We start from the raw sequence: 22,447 nt of genomic DNA on the forward strand, positions 1-22,447 counted from the left end.
GCAATAAAAGAAAACACATAATTTACTTTTCTTTGCTTTAGTTTGTTTTCATCCTCCCCATGTCATCATAACAGAATCATAAGCTACAAATATGACACCAACTCGAATCAATGAATGAAAGACTAAGTAGAAAATAAGCTAAGAGAACCAGGTAAAAATGTGCTGAGCTTACAGACAAATATTGTGCCTGTGTCATACATAGGGAGGACTGGGATTTTAAATACCCCACAATGATACCAGAATAATCTAAATTCAACAGCTGAACTGCAATTTAAATATTTAAACAGCCAGTTGCTGTAAATAGCTACGCTGGGATTCTGTTCTCTCAGGAGGTAAGAGATCAATTCTCCACTAGTCAGAGTACAGGATACATTCTTTAGCTCTGTTTCCTTCAACAGCTGAAATACAAGTCTCCTGCAGCAGCATAGTACTTCTCTGTCATCACTTTTATCATCTTATTTACATAACCCATTAGCAGGTGGCAGCAATACAATTAACTTGTTCCTTAAAAGGTGTCCTCAAAAAGGGTCAGTAGGCTGAGACAGCTAAACTCTGCTGGGGTCTTTGTTTTGCTTTGTGCTGACCTCTCCCCAGTAATCTCAAGGTGGGAGAACCTTTAATTTCTTATGTGATGAGAGCCCGGAAATCAACAACTAGTATGGGGCCTGGTTTTCAGAAAATGCTGAGCACCCACTCTCTGAAAAATCAAGCCAAAGGTCTCTCAGGTTGGACCACCCCAAAATTGTGACGTCCATTATCATTTGTGCTTTTGAAAACGTAAACCTATTAGAGTCTAGACCTATGTCACCTGAGAAATCAGAGCTTTTGCAAGGACTGCACTAATAGCGCTGAACATTCACATCTGCTTTTGCAAGTAGTTTATGTATTAAATATGAATGAAACATACCGCTCCTCTGGAGTCTCCACATGAAATGTTCTTTCAATTACTGTAGTCCACTGGAGGCATCTAATGATGAATGTGTTTGGTTTAGGTCGTTCTGTCTTCATCAGCTGGCATTCTACCACAATCAAGGAAGAAAAAGTCATGGTACATAAGCAGGTTTAAATAATCATTTGTCTTTATTCTTATCTAGCAAACTGTTGCAATTAATCAGCCACAGAAATCTCTAAGTACTTCTTTAGGAGACATAAGACAGTTTGCTATGCTGATGAAACCAATAAATAGCTCAGTAGATAGTCATTTAAGCTTTGCTTGAATCAAGTTCTATTTAGAAAGCCTTCAGAGCTGACCAGCCGTACAGTGTAATGCCACTAAAGAGATCCAAACTCAGGTCCCACATTCCCCTGATCGTCAGGAGCAGAGCACATGACAGGGGCAGTTCACAATGGGTCTGATTATGGCATCCACTGAGGTTAATGGCAAAGCCCTCATCAACTTCAGTCACACGGAACTTTGAAGAAGTTAGCAGAGTGTGTTTGCAGTGCTTCTTCTACAAAGACCCGTGTGGCTAACAGAAAGATCAACAAAAGTCTCTGGAGGAAAGCACCTCCAGTCCTCATTACCTTATTATAAAGGGCAGATCACAGAGGGGCATTCCGAAAAGGACCTTCTTAGCTTAAAAAACCACTCAGACAATGGATGTGCAGACACCCATGTTAACTCTGGTGACAGCTTTCACCCCTGCAGATACTGCAACACAATCTAAACTAACAATTCCACAGAAGTACGGATCATTTCATAACATCCAGAAACCATAAAGTGGACTCCTTATACCATCATTCACACACAGCACTTTCTTCACAAAATTATTTCTGCATCTCTTAGAAATGAAGTGGTCCTTTTTTTCTTTCTTTCCAAGCCACATTTAGTATTTTATGGACATTCCTCATGGGACCTCCAAAGGTAATAACAAAATGTTTTTTAAGTACATCAGAAGCAGGAAGCCTGCTAAACAACCAGTGGGGCCCCTTGATGATCGAGATACAAAAGGAGCACTTAAAGACGATAAAGTCATTGCGGAGAAACTAAATGGATTCTTGGCTTCAGTCTTCACGGCTGAGGATTTTAGGGAGATTCCCAAACCTGAGCCGTCCTTTGTAGGTGACAAATCTGAGGAACTGTCACAGATTGAAGTGTCACTAGAGGAGGTTTTGGAATTAATTGATAAACTTAACATTAACAAGTCACCGGGACCAGATGGCATTCACCCAAGAGTTCTGAAAGAACTCAAATGTGAAGTTGCGGAACTATTAACTAAGGTTTGTACCCTGTCCTTTAAATCGGCTTCTGTACCCAATGACTGGAAGTTAGCTAATGTAACGCCAATATTTAAAAAGGGCTCTAGAGGTGATCCCAGCAATTACAGACCGGTAAGTCTAAGGTCGGTACCAGGCAAATTAGTCGAAACAATAGTTAAGAATAAAATTGTCAGACACATAGAAAAACAAACTGTTGAGCAATAGTCAACATGGTTTCTGTAAAGGGAAATCGTGTCTTACTAATCTATTAGAGTTCTTTGAAGGGGTCAACAAACATGTGGACAAGGGGGATCCAGTGGACATAGTGTACTTAGATTTCCAGAAAGCCTTTGACAAGGTCCCTCACCAAAGGCTCTTATGTAAATTAAGCTGTCACAGGATAAAAGGGAAGGTCCTTTCATGGATTGAGAACTAGTTAAAGACCGGGAACAAAGGGTAGGAATTAATGGTAAATTCTCAGAATGGAGAGGGGTAACTAGTGGTGTTCCCCAAGGGTCAGTCCTCGGACCGACCCTATTCAACTGGAGAAAGAGGTAAACAGTGAGGTGGCAAAGTTTGCAGATGATACTAAACTGCTCAAGACAGTTAAGACCAAAGCAGACTGTGACGAACTTCAAAAAGATCTCACAAAACTAAGTGATTGGGCAACAAAATGCCAAATGAAATTTAATGTGGATAAATGTAAAGTAATGCACATTGGAAAAAATAACCCCAACTATACATACAATATGATGGGGGCTAATTTAGCTAAAACAAGTCAGGAAAAAGATCTTGGAGTCATCGTGGATAGTTCTCTGAAGATGTCCATGCAGTGTGCAGAGGCAGTCAAAAAAGCAAACAGGATGTTAGGGATCATTAAAAAGGTGATAGAGAATAAGACTGAGAATATATTATTGCCCTTATATAAATCGATGGTACGCCCACATCTCGAATACTGCGTACAGATGTGGTCTCCTCATCTAAAAAAAGATATACTGGCACTAGAAAAGGTTCAGAAAAGGGCAACTAAAATGATTAGGGGTTTGGAACGGGTCCCATATGAGGAGAGATTAAAGAGGCTAGGACTCTTCAGTTTGGAAAAGAGGAGACTAAGGGGGGATATGATAGAGGTATATAAAATCATGAGTGATGTGGAGAAAGTGGATAAGGAAAAGTTATTTACTTATTCCCATAATACAAGAACTAGGGGTCACCAAATGAAATTAATAGGCAGCAGGTTTAAAACAAATACAAGGAAGTTCTTCTTCACGCAGCACACAGTCAACTTGTGGAACACCTTACCTGAGGAGGTTGTAAAGGCTAGAACTATAAAATAAATAACAGCGTTTAAAAGAGAACTGGATAAATTCATGGTGGTTAAGTCCATTAACGGCTATTAGCCAGGATGGGTAAGGAATGGTGTCCCTAGCCTCTGTTTGTCAGAGGATGGAGATGGATGACAGGAGAGAGATCACTTGATCATTGCCTGTTGGTCCACTCCCTCTGGGGCACCTGGCATTGGCCACTGTCGGTAGACAGGATACTGCACTAGATGGACCTTTGGTCTGACCCGGTACGGCCGTTCTTATGTTCTATGACAGACAGCTTTAAGATCCTTCAAATTTGGGGCTGACATTGATCCTCATTTCATAGAAGAATAGCTGCTGTAAGCTGAACAAACTCAAATAAGTTCAGTTAAGTAGCGATTTTCAGGCTATTTTAAGACATTTTTTGTACCTAGTTTTCTGAATTGCATTCAGCAGAACTCTAATTATAATAGAGTTCCTCCTTCTAATGGAAACCTCTATTACCCAAATGAAAACAAAAAGGACCAAAGAAGAAGGAAAAAAAAGGGAAGAGTTTTTGAATGTAGCTGTTCTTGTTCCAGTATCAAGTCTCTTGCTCTGCGCTTTCTGAAAGCACTGCCTCATTATTATTTGGTCTTAAAGTTCTAAAATAAACTTCATAGTAAACAAAAGGTCCTATAAAAAAAGTCAAGACGACATCTCTACTTACTACTAAAGCTTCTACCAGGTTCCACCTTCAGTAAGATACAATTTAATAATGTGTACTGTCATTCTGGATACATTCTGTTCTTAACAGTATACACTCTAGCATTGTTAGACAAATTTTATTATTGTGAAAACTTAGAGTGCCCCATTTTAAATTCAAGCCTTTAATTAGCACATTGTCTGTAAAATAAAATATTTACAGCCAGTGTATTTGGGTTCTGTATTTCTGGCAATATATTTCATGCCTCATTTGCTGCTGAAATTATAAGCTTTTCAACAAGTCATTTTGCATTTTTTAATCACAAGAAAATCTATTTTTTCTTTAATAGCATGCTGAGGTTATACTGTGTCCTACTAAAGAACTGCAATAAGAAAAGAGAAAGTTTATTAATGAGTCATGGAAAGGTTTTCGTGTGACAAACAGCACTTCCTCATTCCCTAGAAAAATGAACTTTAAAGGACCACCACAAACAGATGCAGTTATGCTTTTATTATGCTGCACCCACCTCTACTGCATGTGTTCCTGTAGCTACCACCATCTTTTAAGGAACTGTAGTTTACACTGTATACTATGATAAGAGTTAGCGTGGTCCAGTGGATAGGACTGTGGACTGAGTTCTACCTCCAGCTCTGCAACTGACCTGTGGTGTGACCTTGGACAAGTCACTTTACCTCTCTTTGCCTGTTTCCCCTCCTATTTTTAGTCTGTCTTGTCTAGTTAGACTGTGTTCTCTTTGAGCAGGGACTATGTGTTTGAACACAATGAAGCAATGATCTTTGCTGAAGCCTCTAAATACTACTGTATAATACAAACAAATAATAATACCGGCTATAGCTAATGAGATTAAAAATTATGAGTTGTCTGCTATGTTTATCCTGAAGCTCAATATTATTTTTAAAAGACTATTAAATAAAAATTGTTTTTACAAGTATTTAGTCAATGTCCTTGTCATGGACCTGCTTGCTACACTACTTGATACTAGCTGAAAATATCTATTCATAGGTAAGGTAAATATTTCTGTAAGTCACCATAAAAACAAAAATTAACTACTTAACTTCAGCATAACAAACTATGCTACGCTTTTCAATACAGAGAACGAGACCAATTAAATATCAACACATTTCGTCTAAATCAGCACTGTCCATTGATATTTGTTAAGCTTGCTGATCCAGCAATCTTTAAAGCATGCAGCAAGATGAATAATAGAGATTTGTCAGTTAATAACCACTATAATTCAAGTATGTCACACAGAAGTGTTTTGTTTGGTGAACAATATGCTGTCTAATTACCCTGCTCAATCATAACAGCACATATCACAAAATGCAGAAATCTTTATTTTTAACTTGCATTACACTAAAGTACTGTACCATACAGATTTAAAAAAAAATAAATCAAGTTACTACCCAATTTCCTCCAGACATAGCTGAGTCTCTGGGACTTTATTTTATCAATGAACCCAGGAAATACCTTTTTTAAAAAAAAAAAAAAATCTTTAAATCGGACACAGTGCTATTTGTGGTACTTTACAAACTACTCAGGACAGGTTACTATTTTTTATGTGTCTGTACAGCACCATGCACACCCATACCATTGCATAAATAAAAAGTTATTACTGGCCCAATGATAAAAATGTGATCTCAATCATACGTAGTATGTTCTGCTATGAAAAAAAACCTCACACCTCCAATATCAGCTGAGGATCAGTCAGTCCTGTCAAATGGACCAATACCACTATTCCCCATTTGCAACAAAGTCTGTACTATACACTGCAGCCTGTTTAAAAAAAAATTATGTAAACTATTCTCAAGAACCTCTTGATTCTTTCTTGGCGTTTGGTCTTAAAATAAGTAGGACAGAGAAATTGTTTCTAACAGGAACAGACACCAAGGCATTCAAATGCAAATTACCATTTTGTATTTGAAAGACACTTAGTATTATCCTAGTGACTTTCTAAAATGTCACAATATTTGCTTCCCTAGCACTTAAGCTAAAAGACAGATTATTTGTGATGAAGGTGTCAAACTCTGCTCCCTATTTAATGACATCACGTTTTAAACCAATAATGTCAAGGAAGAATCCTTCGCTCCCCACTATTTTTTTTTTTTTAAATGAAAAAGAAAAAACTGAAAAGGACAGACAGTAAGAAGAGCAGTCTGGTGAAGAAGAGATGGTTTGAAAAGGCAAATAACATTCCTTATGTCTCATACCAAGCCTTCTTTCTGTGCTACTGGATAGACCTAACCATATGATAGCAAGGTGCAAGTGAGAACAGAGTTCTGAATGCCACCTTACTCCCAGAGTCAGCAAGGTATTTAAATTCATTGGACCTGGAGATTGCTGATAAAGTCAAGTTATCTACTGGAATCTGATCATCTTGTGCAAAAGGTCCAGAACACTGATAATTCTTGGCCACAGATACACAGTCCTGCCCATAAAACTACTACTAGTTTAGTCGGGCGACTGCAGTTGTCATATACCCAATGCAACAAAACCTCATACTGAACATAGTCCACCCACATTTTGATGACAGGAAAAATAATCTGTTCCTTGTAGTAGGGTCTCTATTTTCATGTTAATTTTTTCTATACATTACCTTTTTCAGATGCATAATTTAAAGGAGGGTTTATAATCTAATATGGAGATATGCGTGATAATCAGAGATTACCATCAATATGAATTCCACTAACCTAAGCTGTTTATAGCAATAGAACTTATTTGTTATTTGCCTGCATGATCTCTGGAATGTTTTACATTATTTCAGAAAAGTTCTGCATGAACACTTATTTGCTATAAGGTCTCTTATCTCACCTCTCTTGGTAGTGAAGGAAAAACAAAATAAATTACCAATAAAAGCAGAGATCCAATCCTGCAAATCTATTGGGGTTGCATACTCAGAAGGATTAGGCATTAGTTTTGATGGAATAAATTGAAATCACCAACAAGTATTCTATGGGAGAAAATTTCCAAACCGTATCCTTGAGCTACACAAACAGATGAATGGACATTTCAAAATGTAAAGTAGGCAAAGGAAAAGCAGGATTTTTCTTTTTTCCTTTTTTAAATAAAGATAAGACTGATTTTACAGAAGCGGCTTTTCAGACAAGCTTTCATAGACAGTGATGGGATCAAAGCCCATTCCATCTGAAGCATGAGAGTCTAGAACTGATCCTAGGGTAGTGAGGGACTTGCAGATTGCAAAACTGTAGATGCAACTTATATTTCTGCACCTACTGTGCAGAAATGTGGTTAGTATCGGACCCACCGTCTTATTTATTCTTCCTCAGGGGGGGAAAAAAAATCAAATTCTTCTCTAATACCATCTGCCACCTTCCTTCAGTGTGTTATTCTCACATGTGTAGCAGGAGGTGCGACTTATTCACAACAAAGCTGAAACACTCAATATTTGAGTTTTTGCATTTCATTACAAATATGAAAATGGCCCTATTTTCATTTAAAACCTTTTCTTCTTGAAGATTAAACCACTTTGAGTGAAAACTGAGCTGTTTTCTAATGGAAAACATGAAGATTTCCGGCAGCAGCAGAGTGTAATTTTTAGCAAGAGTAGTTTTGCCATGAAAAATCTGCAATTTCACAAGTTTTTGACAGAGAAATAGCCACTTTGTTGAATTTCACTAAATAGCAAACATTTGGAGTTGTAAAATTACTGAAAATAAATTGAAAAGTTTGTATGTAACACTCTGGGGCAAGCCTGTCCCCACTTTTGCTATTATCAACTTTCCCTGAGCCACTGCTACCTGTGTATATCCCACTGACAGAGTGAAAATTGTATTTTGGGCCATGTTCTTCATCTGATACTTGCAAAGGAAGCCTGAGTTAACTTTATACATTTTGGCAGTCCCTTTACCCAACTACAAGCATGCTTCACAGACTACCAGACTCCAATCCAAGACAAATGAAAGTGGGCGATCTGATTTGGGGGGGGGAGAGAGGTGTGAGTAGCCTCAGAGAGACAAGACTATAACATAACTGGGTCTCAAATGCCAACAGTATGCAGGTGATTCCCAGTTCTATTTGAAGTGCCAGAGACCAGTGCCTCAATGACAAGTAGTTGAACAAAAATAAATCTGAGCAAGATGGAAGAGATATTCTAGTCTATATAGCTTTTTATACCATGCTCATCATTGTAGTATCTGAAAGCCTTCCAGTAGTGCATTAAGCAATGTGACTACACATTGGTCACGTGTTTGTTCTCTCACTCTCTCCCCAGAAGGAGAAACATGTGCAGACGTGTGTTTTATTTTGGTAGGGTTTTTTTACAAAATAAATATGCCTGTTGCTATGTGTTTGTATTAGAGAAAGCAAGATCAAAGAAGTGTGCCTTGTACTTGGAGCGGAAAGGGTGAGGTTTCTGTCTCCCACACGGACAACCTTTACTCTCAATAATAAGAGTTCCACTGGGCCAAAAGAGCGTAGTTGTCAACCATAGTCTTTGTCCCAGATCTTCAGATGGTCTTTTAGGTATCCTGGGTCCAGGCCATGGAGCGCTATGAATACAAAGACCATGCCCATTAACTTGATTTGAAGCCAGCAAAGAGAGTAGGACAGTTGTGATGTGTTCATGGTAGTTTCAACAACTAGCTCAAACTACAGTCACTACCTCAAGCAAAGAACTCTGCCCGTTGATCATCAAAATAGTTTGCAGTTTTGGGATCCTCTTGGGCGTTGTCTACACTGGGGGGGAGGGGGAATCGATCTAAGATACGCAACTTCAGCTACGAGAATAGCGTAGCTGAAGTCGACGTATCTTAGATCGAATTAAAATTACTTACTTCGCGTCCTCGTGGCACTGGATCGACGGCCGCGGCACCCCCGTCGACTTTGCTTCCACCTCTCGCACTGCTGGAGTTCAGCAGTCAACTGGAGAGCGATCGGGGATCGATTTATCGCGTCTACACTACACGCAATAAATCGATCCCTCATAGACGTACCCTTGGACTCTTCATTGCCACTGTATTTCCAAATACCAGCAGCTGCTAAGAACACCTTTCCTCCACCTCCCTTATCTAGCCAGGATGCTACACCCAATGGTGGACCTGTGTCTGTCTGTAAGATGCTCTGATACCATGACAACGAACTTGTTATAAATGCCTAGACCAACAGGCTTGATCTGCCAAAAATCCTCAGAACTCTCAACTAAGGAATAAGTTAACCCCTTCTGAATGTGTTACGGAAGAAAAGCAAAAGAAAGAAGGCAACGCTCACCATTTTCAGACCTTAGCACTGACCCTTCCTAAATAATTACCATAAAAATACGGTTAGCAGCAACTTAATGAAGGTGTTAAAATTTTCTGGGTACATATCAAGTGCTTGAAAAGACAGTCTAGGGCTTTGTCTACACTACGCACCTTTTAGCAAACGGCTGTGCCACTACAGCCATGCCACTAAAAGACACGCAGTGTAGCCGCTGGTTGTCGGCAGGAGAGAGCTCTCCCACTGACAAAAAACTTCCACCCCCAGCGAATGGCGGTAGCTTCTGCTGACAAAGCGCTGTTCACACCGGTGCTTTTCATTGGCAAAACTTTTGTCTTTCGGGGGGGAGGGGATGTTTTTTTACCACCTCTGAACAACAAAAGTTCAATTGCCAGTGTAGACAAAGCCTAGGATTTAATGGCTTTCTGCTGCTTTCTTTACTTTGCTGACCTGTAAGGAGAAATCAGCATAAAGAGCGAAGCATTATAGGCTCTGTCATTGCTGAGGTGAAAATACTAATCAAATCTCTCCTGGGACTGGCTTGGCAAGACAAAAGGCCTCCTAACGCACTCTCCTGTCATTCTGGACTGATGCAACTTGTGATAACATGCTCGTTTTTTATTCCCAGCCTCATCATACCTTAAAATATAATAAAATAAGTATCCAGACACCTGTTGGACACATGGGTACCAGGGCTGCCATGCGAATGGATGGCACAGAGCAATAATTCCCGAGACCTTCTTGTGTTTTAATAGGCCTCAGGATGCCCTAGAGGAAATCTGATTGGAAATTCATTTTTGTACCTAATCTTTAAAAGGCATCTATCTCCTTCTAGATGTGCAAGCTCCCCCCTCAATGCCCACTGCTGCTCCTCAGGCAGAACTTCACTACCCAGCCTACCAGGCAGGGACGCTCAATGGACCACTGTTTATAACAAATGCTGCATGATTCCATTTGTAAAGCTGTGGGGAGTGAGGTAAAATGAAGGGCGGACTGCATATCGGCATGAGGAAGATAGACATGGAGAAAGAATAGCAGACAATAAGATGGAACAGAAGCCAAAATAGGGGAAGAACAGGTTAAAGAATATTTAAATAAGTTAGATGTATTCAAGTCGGCAGGGCCTGGTGAAATTCATCATAGGGCACTTAAGGAACTAGCTGAAGCAATCTCAAAACCATTAGCTATTATCTTTGAGAACTCCTGGAGGACAGGTCAGGTCCCAGATGACTGGAGAAGGGCAAACATAGTACCTATATTTAAAAAGAGCAACAAGGAGGACTCAGGGAATTATAGACCAGTCAGTCTAACTTTGATACTGGGAAAGATACTGAAACAAATTAGTAAACAACCAATTGGTAAGCACCTGGAGGATAACAGGAATAGGAATAGGATAAGGAATAGCCAGCATGGCTTTGTCAAGAACAAATCCTGCCAAACCATCCCAATTTCCTTCTTTGACCGGGAAACTAGGGAAATGTGGTCTAAATGAAATTACTATAAGGTGGGTGCACACCAGTTGAAAGACTGTCCTCAGAGAGTAGTTACCAATGGGTCACTGTCAAACTGGGAGAGTGACTCTAGTAGGGTTCCACAGGGGTCAGTCGTGGGTCCAGTATTATTCAACATTTTCATTAAATGACTTGGATAACGGAATTGAGCGTATGCTTATAAAATCTGCAGATGACACCTCGCTGGGAGGGGTTGCACACACTTTGGAGGGCAGGATTAGAATTCAAAACAATCTTGATAAAGTGGAGAATTGGTTTGAATTTAACAGGATGAAACTCAGTAAGACAAGTGCAAAGTACTTCACTTAGGAAGGAAAAATCAAATGGGGAATAACAAGATGGATGGCAGTACTGCGGAAACATCTGAGGATTATGGTGCATCACAAACTGAATGTGATGCAGCTGTGAAAAAAGGCCAAAATTCTGGGGTATATTAACAGGAGTATTGCATATAAGACCCAGGAGATAATTGTCTTGCTCTACTTGGCACTGGTGAGGCCTCAGTTGGAGTGCTGTGACCAATTCTGGAGGCCACACCTTAGGAAAGATGTGGACAAATCGGAGAGAGTCTAGAAGAAAGCAACAAAAATGATAAAAAGGTTTAGCAAACCTGACCCGAGGAAAGGTTAAAAAATCCTGGGTGTTTAGGTTTCAGAAAAGAAGGCTAGAGGGTTGGGGGACCTGATAACAGTCTTCAAATATGTTCAGGGCTTTTACAATGAGGATGGTGATCAATTATTCTCCTTGTCCACTGAAGATGTGCAAAAAGTAATGGGTTTAATCTGCAGTAAGGGAGATTTAGGTTAGATATTAGGAAAAACTTTCTAACTACAAGGGTAGTTAAGCTCTGGAATAGGCTTCTAAGGGAGGTTGTGGAATCCCTACCATAGGAGATTTTTAAGAACAGGTTGGATAAACACCTGTCAGAGACAGTCTAGGTTTACTTGTCCCTGCCACAGCACAGGAGGCTGGACTTGGTGACTTCTCATGCTGCCTTTCCAGCCCTACGAGTCAACAGTGTGCTCTTGTTGCCAAGAAGGCTAACGGCATTTTGGGCTGTATAAGTAGGAGCATTGCCAGCAGATCGAGGGACATGATCGTTCCCCTTTATTCGACATTGGTGAGGCCTCATCTGGAGTACTGTGTCCAGTTTTGGGCCCCACACTACAAGAAGGATGTGGAAAAATTGGAAAGAGTCCAGCGGAGGGCAACAAAAATGATTAGGGGTCTGGAGCACATGACTTATGAGGAGAGGCTGAGGGAACTGGGATTGTTTAGTCTCCAGAAGAGAAGAATGAGGGGGGATTTAATAGCTGCTTTCAACTACCTGAAGGGGGGGTTCCAAAGAGGATGGAGCTCGGCTGTTCTCAGTGGTGGCAGATGACAGAACAAGGAGCAATGGTCTCAAGTTGCAGTGGGGGAGATCTAGGTTGGATATTAGGAAACACTATTTCACTAGGAGGGTGGTGAAGCACTGGAATGCGTTACCTAGGGAGGTGGTGGAATCTCCTTCCTTGGAGGTTTTTAAGGCCCGGCTTGACAAAGCCCTGGCTGGGATGATTTAGTTGGGAATTGGTCCTGCTTTGAGCAGGGGGTTGGACTAGATGACCTCCTGAGGTCCCTTCCAACCCTGATATTCTAGGATTCTATGATTCTACATTTCTACAAACATGGTAAAGAATGTCCAGGAGAAGGGAATTCTATTCAGTTTCTTCTGCCACACCCCTTGCTGGGGTGCTTGAGTGCAGTATCAGAGGCATAATTGGGGGTTCTTGTGTGTGGCAGCAGTAGGAAGAGGACCAATTTCTATTATCCCCTGAGCCAAGAAATTCTCTTGGTGCCCTGACACACAATTTTGATTTTAAAATTAAAAAAAAAAAAAAAATTGAACATGTTCCATCAATTTCAGGGCCTGATCCCATGCCCATTGAAGTAAATGGAAAGACTCCCATTGATTTCAACACACTTAGGACCATATCCAAACAGCAAACATGTAGTTTAGGGTTGAAAGCCCCGATTCTGCAACATTCTTAATCTTATACTACTGAACGGGATTAGTAATGTTTAAGTACCTTGCTGAATCAGGGCTTAAAAGTTAGCTATTTTTCCTACTGTACAAAATATAAGAAGAGGAAAGGTAAAAATAGTAAAAGAGTATTTTGTATTGTAACTATAAACAACAATTAGTAATTTCAAATAGAAAAGAGACTGAAAAATAACAGTGAATTACATAAAGTAAATGCAATCACAACTTTGCATTAATTATTTGTACTTCAAAGCTACAAATCAGATTAACACTGCAAAATCTAATATTGCATAAAATGAAAACTTTTTATGTTTTCATAGAAAATTTGTCTTGAGCTGATTTTGATTTAACATGAAAGATATTGTGTATAAAGGCTATGCTTACAATAATTCTGTAAAACCCATACAGCAAGAATGAGAGTGCCTGTGAAAATGCTTACGAGCTACGGAGAAATTATTTAAAGGGGATTCCCGTTGGTCAACATCCTGCGGCCGCTCTTTGTAGCCAATGAACGTGCCATCGTTCTTCAACAGAAAATACCTTGGCCTCCATGTCTTTATGTATTCTCCTGGAAAAAACAGAGCAGAAAAGACAGTAAAATATTCCATATATTCCATCCTAACTCCTCATGTTCCAGAATTCCAATGAGAACTTCTTTAAAATATTGATACTGTACATCCTCTTAATACAGAAGGCATTTTAATTCATCGTTTGTTCTGCTGCAAACAACGGAAAAATATAGGCATCAATTCAGATATTGACAGTGGATTTAACCATAAAATGGGACTTCATAAAAAGTAAATAGCTATATTTCCCCCATCTATGCCTATTTCATTCAAATTCTGCAACATCTGCCTTAAATGCAATTTAAAATTTAAAAATCAGAGCAGATGTCCTATGTATTATTTTTGCCATTGTCATTTTTCATACTGACACGTGGAGACATTTTTTTCATTTACATTTTGCAGCGCAAGTATTTTAAACAATGGTGGGTAATTTAGTAATTAGTCAACTGCTTTATCAAACCAACAATAATTTTTAGAGCATAAAAAGGCAATTCTCCACTTAAGTTACATAACATCACTCACTCATCTAAAAGAATGAAGCACAGGAGAGATCGCAATGTGAACGGTAAAAACCTAACTTTTAATATGCAAAAGTTCCAATGGTACTTCAAAGTGCTCGCTCTCTTTTCTGAAGAAAAACATTCCTACAGCATACCATGCCACTGGTCATACAAATGTTTTGCAGAGAGAGTGTATAGTTACACACAAACAATACAGCCACACACACCAACTCCTGGCAACAGAAGTAACAGTGACTACAAAGATCATATCTCTAATTATTTACCAGGGAAGCAGAGCGGTCTACTTGACAGGGCACTGGACTGGGATACAGAAAACATGGGTTCCATTCCCAGATCTACTACTGACTTGCTGTGTAACCTTGGGACTCCTACCCCACCTATTCCGCCCCCAAAGCCCCGCCCCTTCCGCTGAGGCCCCGCCCCATCCACACTTCCTCCCTCCCCCCCCCCCTCGCTCCCTGCTTTTCCCCTCCCACCTCCTCCCGGCCCAGGTCAGGAGGGACTTGCCTGCAGAGTCAGGGCTGGGAGCTGCAGCTACCCGATGAAGGTAGAAGGCAGCCCCGGCTCAGTAGGGGCTGGAGCGGGGGTGATGACCGGAGTCTCCCTGCCTACCCCACTCGCAGTAACCGGACTTTAGGTGTCCGGTCAGTAGATCTGACCGGACACTGCCAGGTCCCCTTTTCAATCGGACTTTCCAGGCTCCTGGCCACCCTAGGCATATCACCTCCCCTCACACTGCCTCTGTCTCCCTTCTCACTTTTTGCCTTTATCTGTTTAGACTGACAGCACCTAGCACAGTGGGGCCCAATCTCAGCATTGCATTGTGCCTAGAGGCCCCCAATCTTGGTGTTAAACAAATCCAGGGGCTCTGCTCCAAGAAGCTTTCTTCATCACTTGCAATTTGCTAATTTCATTCAGTTTCATTATAAAAAGCACGCAGGTGCACATCCACACAGGAAAGTTCACTGTAGCAAGATATGGTGATCCTTGCTGGTTGTCTGAAGGGTTTGCTCCCAAATTAAATATTAGACAAAAACAACAACAAAAAAAGGCACCACAGGTTATTGACCAAGGCTCCTTTATTCAGCTCTCTTCCCATCCCCCACCCCACCACACCTCTCCTGCTGTTCTGCTTTCCACCCCAGGTGATTTCTTTCATGATGATGTGTACTCTGCCCCAGGAACTCCCCTACAGCTGCCTTGTCTCTTTCCCTCTCCCACCTCTCCTCCTGTAGTGCAGCCTCCCCCTGCTTCTCACACCAGCTGTGGTACCTCTTCCCTCTGCTCTGTCTCCAACCTTCTCTCCTATTTCTCGGGGACACGCATACAGCTGGCTGTCGCTGGTTGCCACAATGGCTTTTTTCACCTTTTATTCTAAAGCAAAAAAACTCAGGGTAAGTGGAGGAGAGGGTCTGCCCAAGACTTAAGGGATGATCTCCTCGGTGTATCGGGACTGTCTGAGAACATCTATTAGGACTGATACAAGTGTTATTGCAGACAGAAAAAAACAAAGACCCTGCATACAATCTAGTACAGGGGTAGGCAACCTGTGGCACGTGTGCTAAAGGTGGCTGATTTTCAGTGGCATTCACACTGCCCAGGTCCTAGCCACTGGTCTAGGGGGCTCTGCAGTTTAATTTAATTTTAAATGAAGCTTCTTAATCATTTTGAAAACCTTATTTACTTTACATACAACAATAGTTTAGTTATATATTATAGACATAGAAAGGGACCCTCTAAAAACGTTAAAATGTATTACGGGCACGCGAAACCTTAAATGAGAGTGAATAAATGAAGACTCAGCTCACCACTTCTGAAAGGTTGCCGACCCCTGATCTAGTATGTTTGCCCCAGTTGCAACAGGTTTAGAAATAGTCAGAGGTACCTTAGGAATTTCAGAGGAACTCATCCACAGGTGGTGTGATTTAACATTTACATTCAAGGTGTTACATATACTTTTTTTTTTTAATCTGAACTTTAACGTAACACTGGCAACTCTTGGGAATCAGTAATAGGCTATGGAGCCTTTCACTTCTAAGTCATCAGTTCAAATCCAGCCCAGGTCAGTAGTGTCCGAGAGTCATTACCATCAGGCTGTTTATGTACCTACTCTGAACTCAGAGCAGAATGAGCTGGCGGTCTCAGCTGAGATCTTTTAGACAGGGGTCTCACATGAGAAGAGCCACCATCAGGACTGGACAAGGCAGACTGGGAGCAGCTCGCCCAGCTCCTGTCTGGACTGCCACTGTTTTGTGACTTGCTCTCTAGGACTGTCAGGCTGGCACCATCTCCAGCACTGAAAACATTCTTCATTTACTAAAGCAAATGCAGCTACAGGTAATGGGCATCAAAATAACCAATATCCACTTACAAAGGGTAAATGCTTCAGCTTACCCTATGAAATAACCCTCACCCCCTCCCAACAACACATGGTATATTTAAAATAAAAACAGACAAGGAAATAAGTTTCAAATGTGGAGGACTAAGCCCCTAACAATTTTAAGGTAGGTCAGTTTTCAGGATTAGAAATCTTGATGATATCCTTTAATGATGAAGTAGAGCAGTGGTTCTCAAACTTCTGTAGTGGTGACCCCTTTCACACAGCAAGCCTCTGAGTGCGACCCCCCCTTATAAATTAAAAACACTTTTAAAAACATATTTAACACTATTATAAATGCTGGAGGTGAAGCAGGGTTTGGGGTGGAGGCTGACAGCTCATGACCCCCCAGGTCATAACTTCACCACCCCGAGGGGTCCTGACCCCCAGTTTGAGAATCCCTGAACTAGAGAAAGGATCTAGTTCATCATCAAAGGGTTTAATTTAACTTAGTACCTTACAGTGTCTTGCTGAGGTGCCAAATTCCCTCAACTCCCACCAACTTCAGTGTCTTCAGTACCTGTCAAAATCTGACCCTCACTTAAAGCCAAAATTACAATAGTTTTACCCTGCAAATTCACTAAGAGTAAGAGTCTGACGTTACAATCTGCCCTTTGTGAGGAGTAGCATGTAGTTATGTCCCACGAAAGGACCAGAGAATGAATTCTGTCAATAACCCTCCCCTGTGGTCCCCCATTGCTCTGGGAAGGGAGGAAGTTACTTCACTTGTTTCATGGAGCAGCTCACTCCCAGCTATGCACCTAGCCAGTAACTCTAGCCAGTCCCGTCCCACTTGCACAGGACGGGGCTGGAGTGGAAGGGTCAGGCAAGAAGTAGCCGCTGCTTGTGACTCAGGCTGTGGTGGGAAGTACACTCTGAGCAGGGTCCAGCAAGGGATTTTTACTCTTCCTTTCTCTCTTCTACAAATGAGTGACAATCTGCCATAAACTCTTTATAGTCATTAAAGTTCTCAGAGGAAAGGTTTAATTTTAGAGGGAAAAATTTTTTTTTAAGTGAAATAGGAGCAGGATTTCACACAAAACTGCACTGAGTTGTTGCAACAAACATTTTACCTCCTCTTTCCCATTTTACATTTTATAATTTTATTTGATATTTAAATTTAATCACTCCAGTATTTTTGCCCTACAGCTTTATTCCACCAATAAATTCCAGGTAGAAATCCTTGAGGAATTAGGATTTTTGTTACCATCTTCTATACTCTTCTTTAGAATGGGACCTTCACTTATTCATCACTGTAGCTGGTTCTCTTTCCTGATGCACATTTCTAATTTGCAGACTAGTAGTAAATTTCTAAATTTTCTTAAATTTTATGCTTGGTCTATGTCAGGAGCTTAATAAATTGTTGGGTCTTTTTGTTTTGTTTTTTTACCAGGGCCAAGGATTACAACCAATCAGTAAATAATAATAAGTACAAAAACAAGATGTCGATGACCTGCAGCATTATGAAGCACATTGCAGTAACTATAGCATATGTGTCATTACATAACAGGCTCTGAAGTGACAGGATAAATCAGAAATGTAACCAATGGGCATGAAATTGACTTATCCGTGGTTATATGTGAAAGTGGTTAGAGAAGCTCAATTATACACTTAATCTATAGATTAATAAAATATCAGGAAGTCTGATCATTCATCTACAGAAACTCTGGAACACAAATTTGTAGATAAAAATCATGAATACATTTATGAAATTTCTGTTCTTGCTAAACAAGTTTAAATTTCTATGATCGGCAATAGCAACTGCTAAAAAATATAAACCTACTTTACCTGTGACAGCTGTCAAATTTTATCTCCCTGTAGAAACCATTCTTAAGTATAGAACAGTAGAGATGTTATATGTAAAGGAGTTGGAACTTTAAAAATAAACACAATAAATACAAAAGTATGAAATGAGGTGAAGTTTTGCATTTTTTTAAACTATGTATGTAATTTTGCCTGTTTATTAGAATAGAAACTAACTACAATAGGATATTTGAATATCTGAAACAGAACTCTTAAGATTTTTGTTAAAACAGACAAGATACAGCAATGTCAAAATGCCTGGACAAACTTGATTTAAAAAAAAAAAAAAAAATTAAACAGCCTTTCCTTCCACTCATGTTTGGAGTGTTGGACACTGGCATATTTGAAGTGTAAGCTGCCTTTTCTTTTTTTTTAAACTTTTCTATGTCCTGATTTTATTTCTTTAAGACAATTGTAAGTAAAAAGATATCTGAAGTGGCTTACATTAGTCATGTTGCTGCACAACCAACAGTTTCAATACATAGAAAATTCAAAGCGCAAGAGATGCAGGATACTGCAAAAGTGTGTGTGAAAAAGAAAAATTAAAACTGCAGTTTTATTAGGTAACAGTAAAAAATAATAATGAAACACCATAGAAAATTGAACAATTTACAAAGCAAAACAGTTTTTCTTCTGTGATTCATTGCTTGTGTAATGCCTTGGCAGTCGTCTTTGTTTTCAGTAACAGAATGCTAACAGTGCAAAGAGAGAAAAGCAAAAGTATGTTTTATAAATCCTACATATAAAATGCTGGATACAAATAAACTCATCTACAACTTGGTAGCTGAAAAAAATATGTAAAATCTTTATGCACCATTATGTTTATCCAAAGCAATTTTTGAACTGCAAAAATTCCCAAATTATACATTTCTGTAAATATACACAAAGGTTGTTAGACCGATTTCATTTTGTTGCCTTGTCTCTGCCCTCCACGTATAGCACATTAAAATCCTTAATATACACGTATGTAAATCTGTCTCATGCCAAAACCACTTTTCATTACAAGATGTACCGCAAAGCATACTTGCACTTTAATATTTCAAAAAGTTAAACATGAAACTCTTTTGGTTCATGAAAAGTTAACTCTACAGAGAATTTACAATAATGCAGGGTTATTTTTTTCCCTCTCCTCCCCACAACAGTGTCTTACTGAATCTGGAGCTGTCTACCACTGATAAAGTGTCTAACATCAGAAACAGCTGCCACTCCCTGGGAAGCTTACAGGGTAAGTGGAGAATAATGAGCAGCAAGCACCAGCAGAACAAAAGAAAATCCATCTTTATTTACCAACTGCTGCATGCTTGTTGCTGCATCAAGCTCATTCAAAGCCAACACCACACCCTCTAATTCATAACAGACTGTATTTAAGCAGTCTTTGCTTAAAATATTTTAGCTCAACTCATGAACACAGAGGATTTTTTTTTAAATAATTAGATTGACAAAGCAAGAATCCAACAAGTTTACAAAAAGTACAGGTTTGACTGTTAACTTTTTAGTGCCCCAAGCTAACTAGAACCTGCTTAGAAGCTTTGGGGAAAAAACAAGCCCCCAATTATATTAAATGTACTAGAGTGATTATCAGGAAACTATGGACAAATAATGTATTATGCATTCTGCTCTGAGCATCAAAAAGAAGCTTTATTAATGGACAAAATGAACACACCAAATATTACAGAGAAAATTGTAATGCACTCCTTGATTGTACACATTACTATCTGAGTGCAACATGAAAGTTATGCCAAATGCAGTACTAATGTTTCGCCAGTCAAAGAAACAGAATGACTCATTTATAAAACTTCAATGGAAGCAAAGAGTGGTCTGCATCCTGTCTGCCCAATAAGGGTTCAGCAAAACAGATGCCAGCTTCCTTAAAGATGTGAAGTTTTTAAAAGATGCCATCTCATGTGCACTGGTGTGACTGAAGAATGGGATGTGGATTTACAAGTAGTGTCTGCTGTTCAAGCAAATTCTGTCCATTCATTTTAATTTAAAATCAACTTTATTAAAACCAAGACAGATTATTTTGTTGAAAAGGGTTTGACAATCCTCCTTGTGTTGTTGTTGTTGGTTTTAAATAGAAGCAAGCAGTTTTCAGACAGGGAATTAGTTTCACATCACATGTATGTACATTTGATGCTTATAAATTAGAGAAGTCAGTTGTGCCTAACAAAATTTGTTGTAATTTTTTTAATTTCTATTTTGTTTCCCTCATAGTTGATATGCCTCCTTTTTTCCCCCCTGAACAAACTGTCAAAACAGTATTTGGGTTTAGGGAGCTTGGGAAAAAAAAATAAAACGTATGCTAATGTCTTTCCCAATATGCTCACTAAGAGGCGAGGACCTCTGGTTTGTCTGCCTATTCACAGGAGTACAGAAGGGGGCCAGTTCTTTGATTATTTTTGGGTCACACTCTGGATGTGTTCTCAGCCTTTGCCTCCAGCATACAGCTGCGGACACTTTGGCTGTGCCCTGAATCTCAATGAGCCAGCTCAGACTGCAGTCAAGGGTGCTCCCCAATAGGGAGGTCAAGCCTGAGTCAGCAGACTGTCTGCACCAGACTGGCGCTCCACAGCTTATCCCAGCTCTTTTTCCTTTCACTGACCATATATGGCAGTCCACTGTCACAACAAGCTAATTCAGTGCAAGGCAAATCTGCTCACTGCTTTATTCTTACTCATTTTCCGTGCAGCTGGATAGTAGTACATTACATTTAAGGCCCTACAGCAGCCTGCATGACAATGATTGACATTATTGCCAACAGGTTAAGAAGAAATGCCTCTGCCTCAAGTGTGGCTCTGATTATCCTAAAACTACTACTGTTTCTCACGGTCACACAAAGCTACAATATATGGCACCTGCTTAATTATCATATCTTCAGGGAATTTGAAGGGGGGGAGAGAAGCTGGAGGAGGGGCAAGGGGGAATGATTAAATGGTCTCATGTTCAGAGCGGCACTTAAAAAAAAATCTTCACACTGTAGTCAAATAGAAGCCTATTAAAAACAAGTGAACAGCAACTTATGTTCTGGTTTCACACATCTGTAGATTATTTAAAAAAAAACCCACATATCTCACATAGGGCCACATATCACAGCTACAAAACAATACGGGAATTATTTGGAGGAACTAGCAAAACAAGGTCACCGAGATTGCTTTAGAAGCTATGTCTGTCTTTAAATATATGGACAGTGTAAATACAAACATTAATTACGGGACCAAAAGATGCTCTGAATCATAAAGCTAGCTTGTGTGCACACTGGATACCTATGAGACATAAAAATAAAGAACACGGAGAAACAGACATTGATTCTGACTTATTCAGGCATCATTTTCACATAAAAGATGGACGGTTACTGATTTTTACATTTTATATACTCACAAAGTTTTAAGCACACCCAAGTTCAAAACTAGGCATCATCCAACAAGCAACACCCTGATCTTGATCAGAATATCTATATTCTGTACCATAGCATTTCAATTTTACTTCATAGTATATTTGAAACACAGGGTTGGGTTTGTTTTTTTGTGGGGGTTTTTTGCAGCGTTTCGTTTAGAAGGTCAAAAATGTTGCCATCTTGCTTACAGTAATCAATTTAAGCAATGCCAGATATTCCCAAAGGAGTCCAAGAGAATTAATCAGCATACAAAACTCCTTACTCCTACCTTTGGCACAGCTTACTCAGGCTAGTCCTAACCTACAGCTGTCTCTAGTGAGAAAAGATGCAAATGAAGTTTCATTAAACACTGCAGTTTTAAGGATAGCTACATAAATTATAAGAAAGGATGCACTGAGCTCTTAAAGTATGGTAAAAACAATCAGAGTGAACTTTGTCTCCATTACACCATGGTGGAAGTAAAAGGGCTAAAAAGAAAGCGATTAGAAGCCATGCAATGTCATTTTAAAACTTTTCCATAACACATTATGATCAGCAACTACAGCATTTTAAACACTAAAACATGCAAGTAAGATGTGCCATAGTGTATTACGCTGTTTTTGACAAGTGCCTTTATGTATTTTAACAACAGAACAAAGGCCAGGGGCATCAAATTGAATTAAATGTATTTTGAACCATTGTTTTTCCAATAAAAAGCAACAGAGAGTCCTGTGGCACCTTTAAGACTAACAGATGTATTGGAGCATAAGCTTTCGTGGGTGAATGCCCACTTCATCGGATGCATCCGACGAAGTGGGCATTACCCACGAAAGCTTATGCTCCAATA

The 22,447-nt window shown here is 39.7% G+C and overlaps 1 protein-coding gene across 1 annotated transcript in view; it reads right to left on the minus strand.

Annotated features, from left to right (window-relative positions):
• AKT1 (AKT serine/threonine kinase 1) overlaps window positions 1-22,447 on the minus strand; it is a 106,357-nt gene that overhangs the window by 52,305 nt on the left and 31,605 nt on the right. Inside the window, exons 2-3 of the mRNA XM_029912098.1 lie at window positions 13,400-13,528; window positions 908-1,019 (exon numbers count right to left, since the gene is read on the minus strand). Coding sequence (XP_029767958.1) covers window positions 908-1,019; window positions 13,400-13,528 — 241 coding nt within the window. The remainder of the gene's footprint in view (window positions 1-907; window positions 1,020-13,399; window positions 13,529-22,447) is intronic.

Source organism: Terrapene carolina, unplaced genomic scaffold, assembly GCF_002925995.2.
Source record: "Terrapene carolina triunguis isolate 2854851 unplaced genomic scaffold, T_m_triunguis-2.0 Scaffold189, whole genome shotgun sequence".
NCBI classification, from domain to species: domain Eukaryota; kingdom Metazoa; phylum Chordata; order Testudines; family Emydidae; genus Terrapene; species Terrapene triunguis.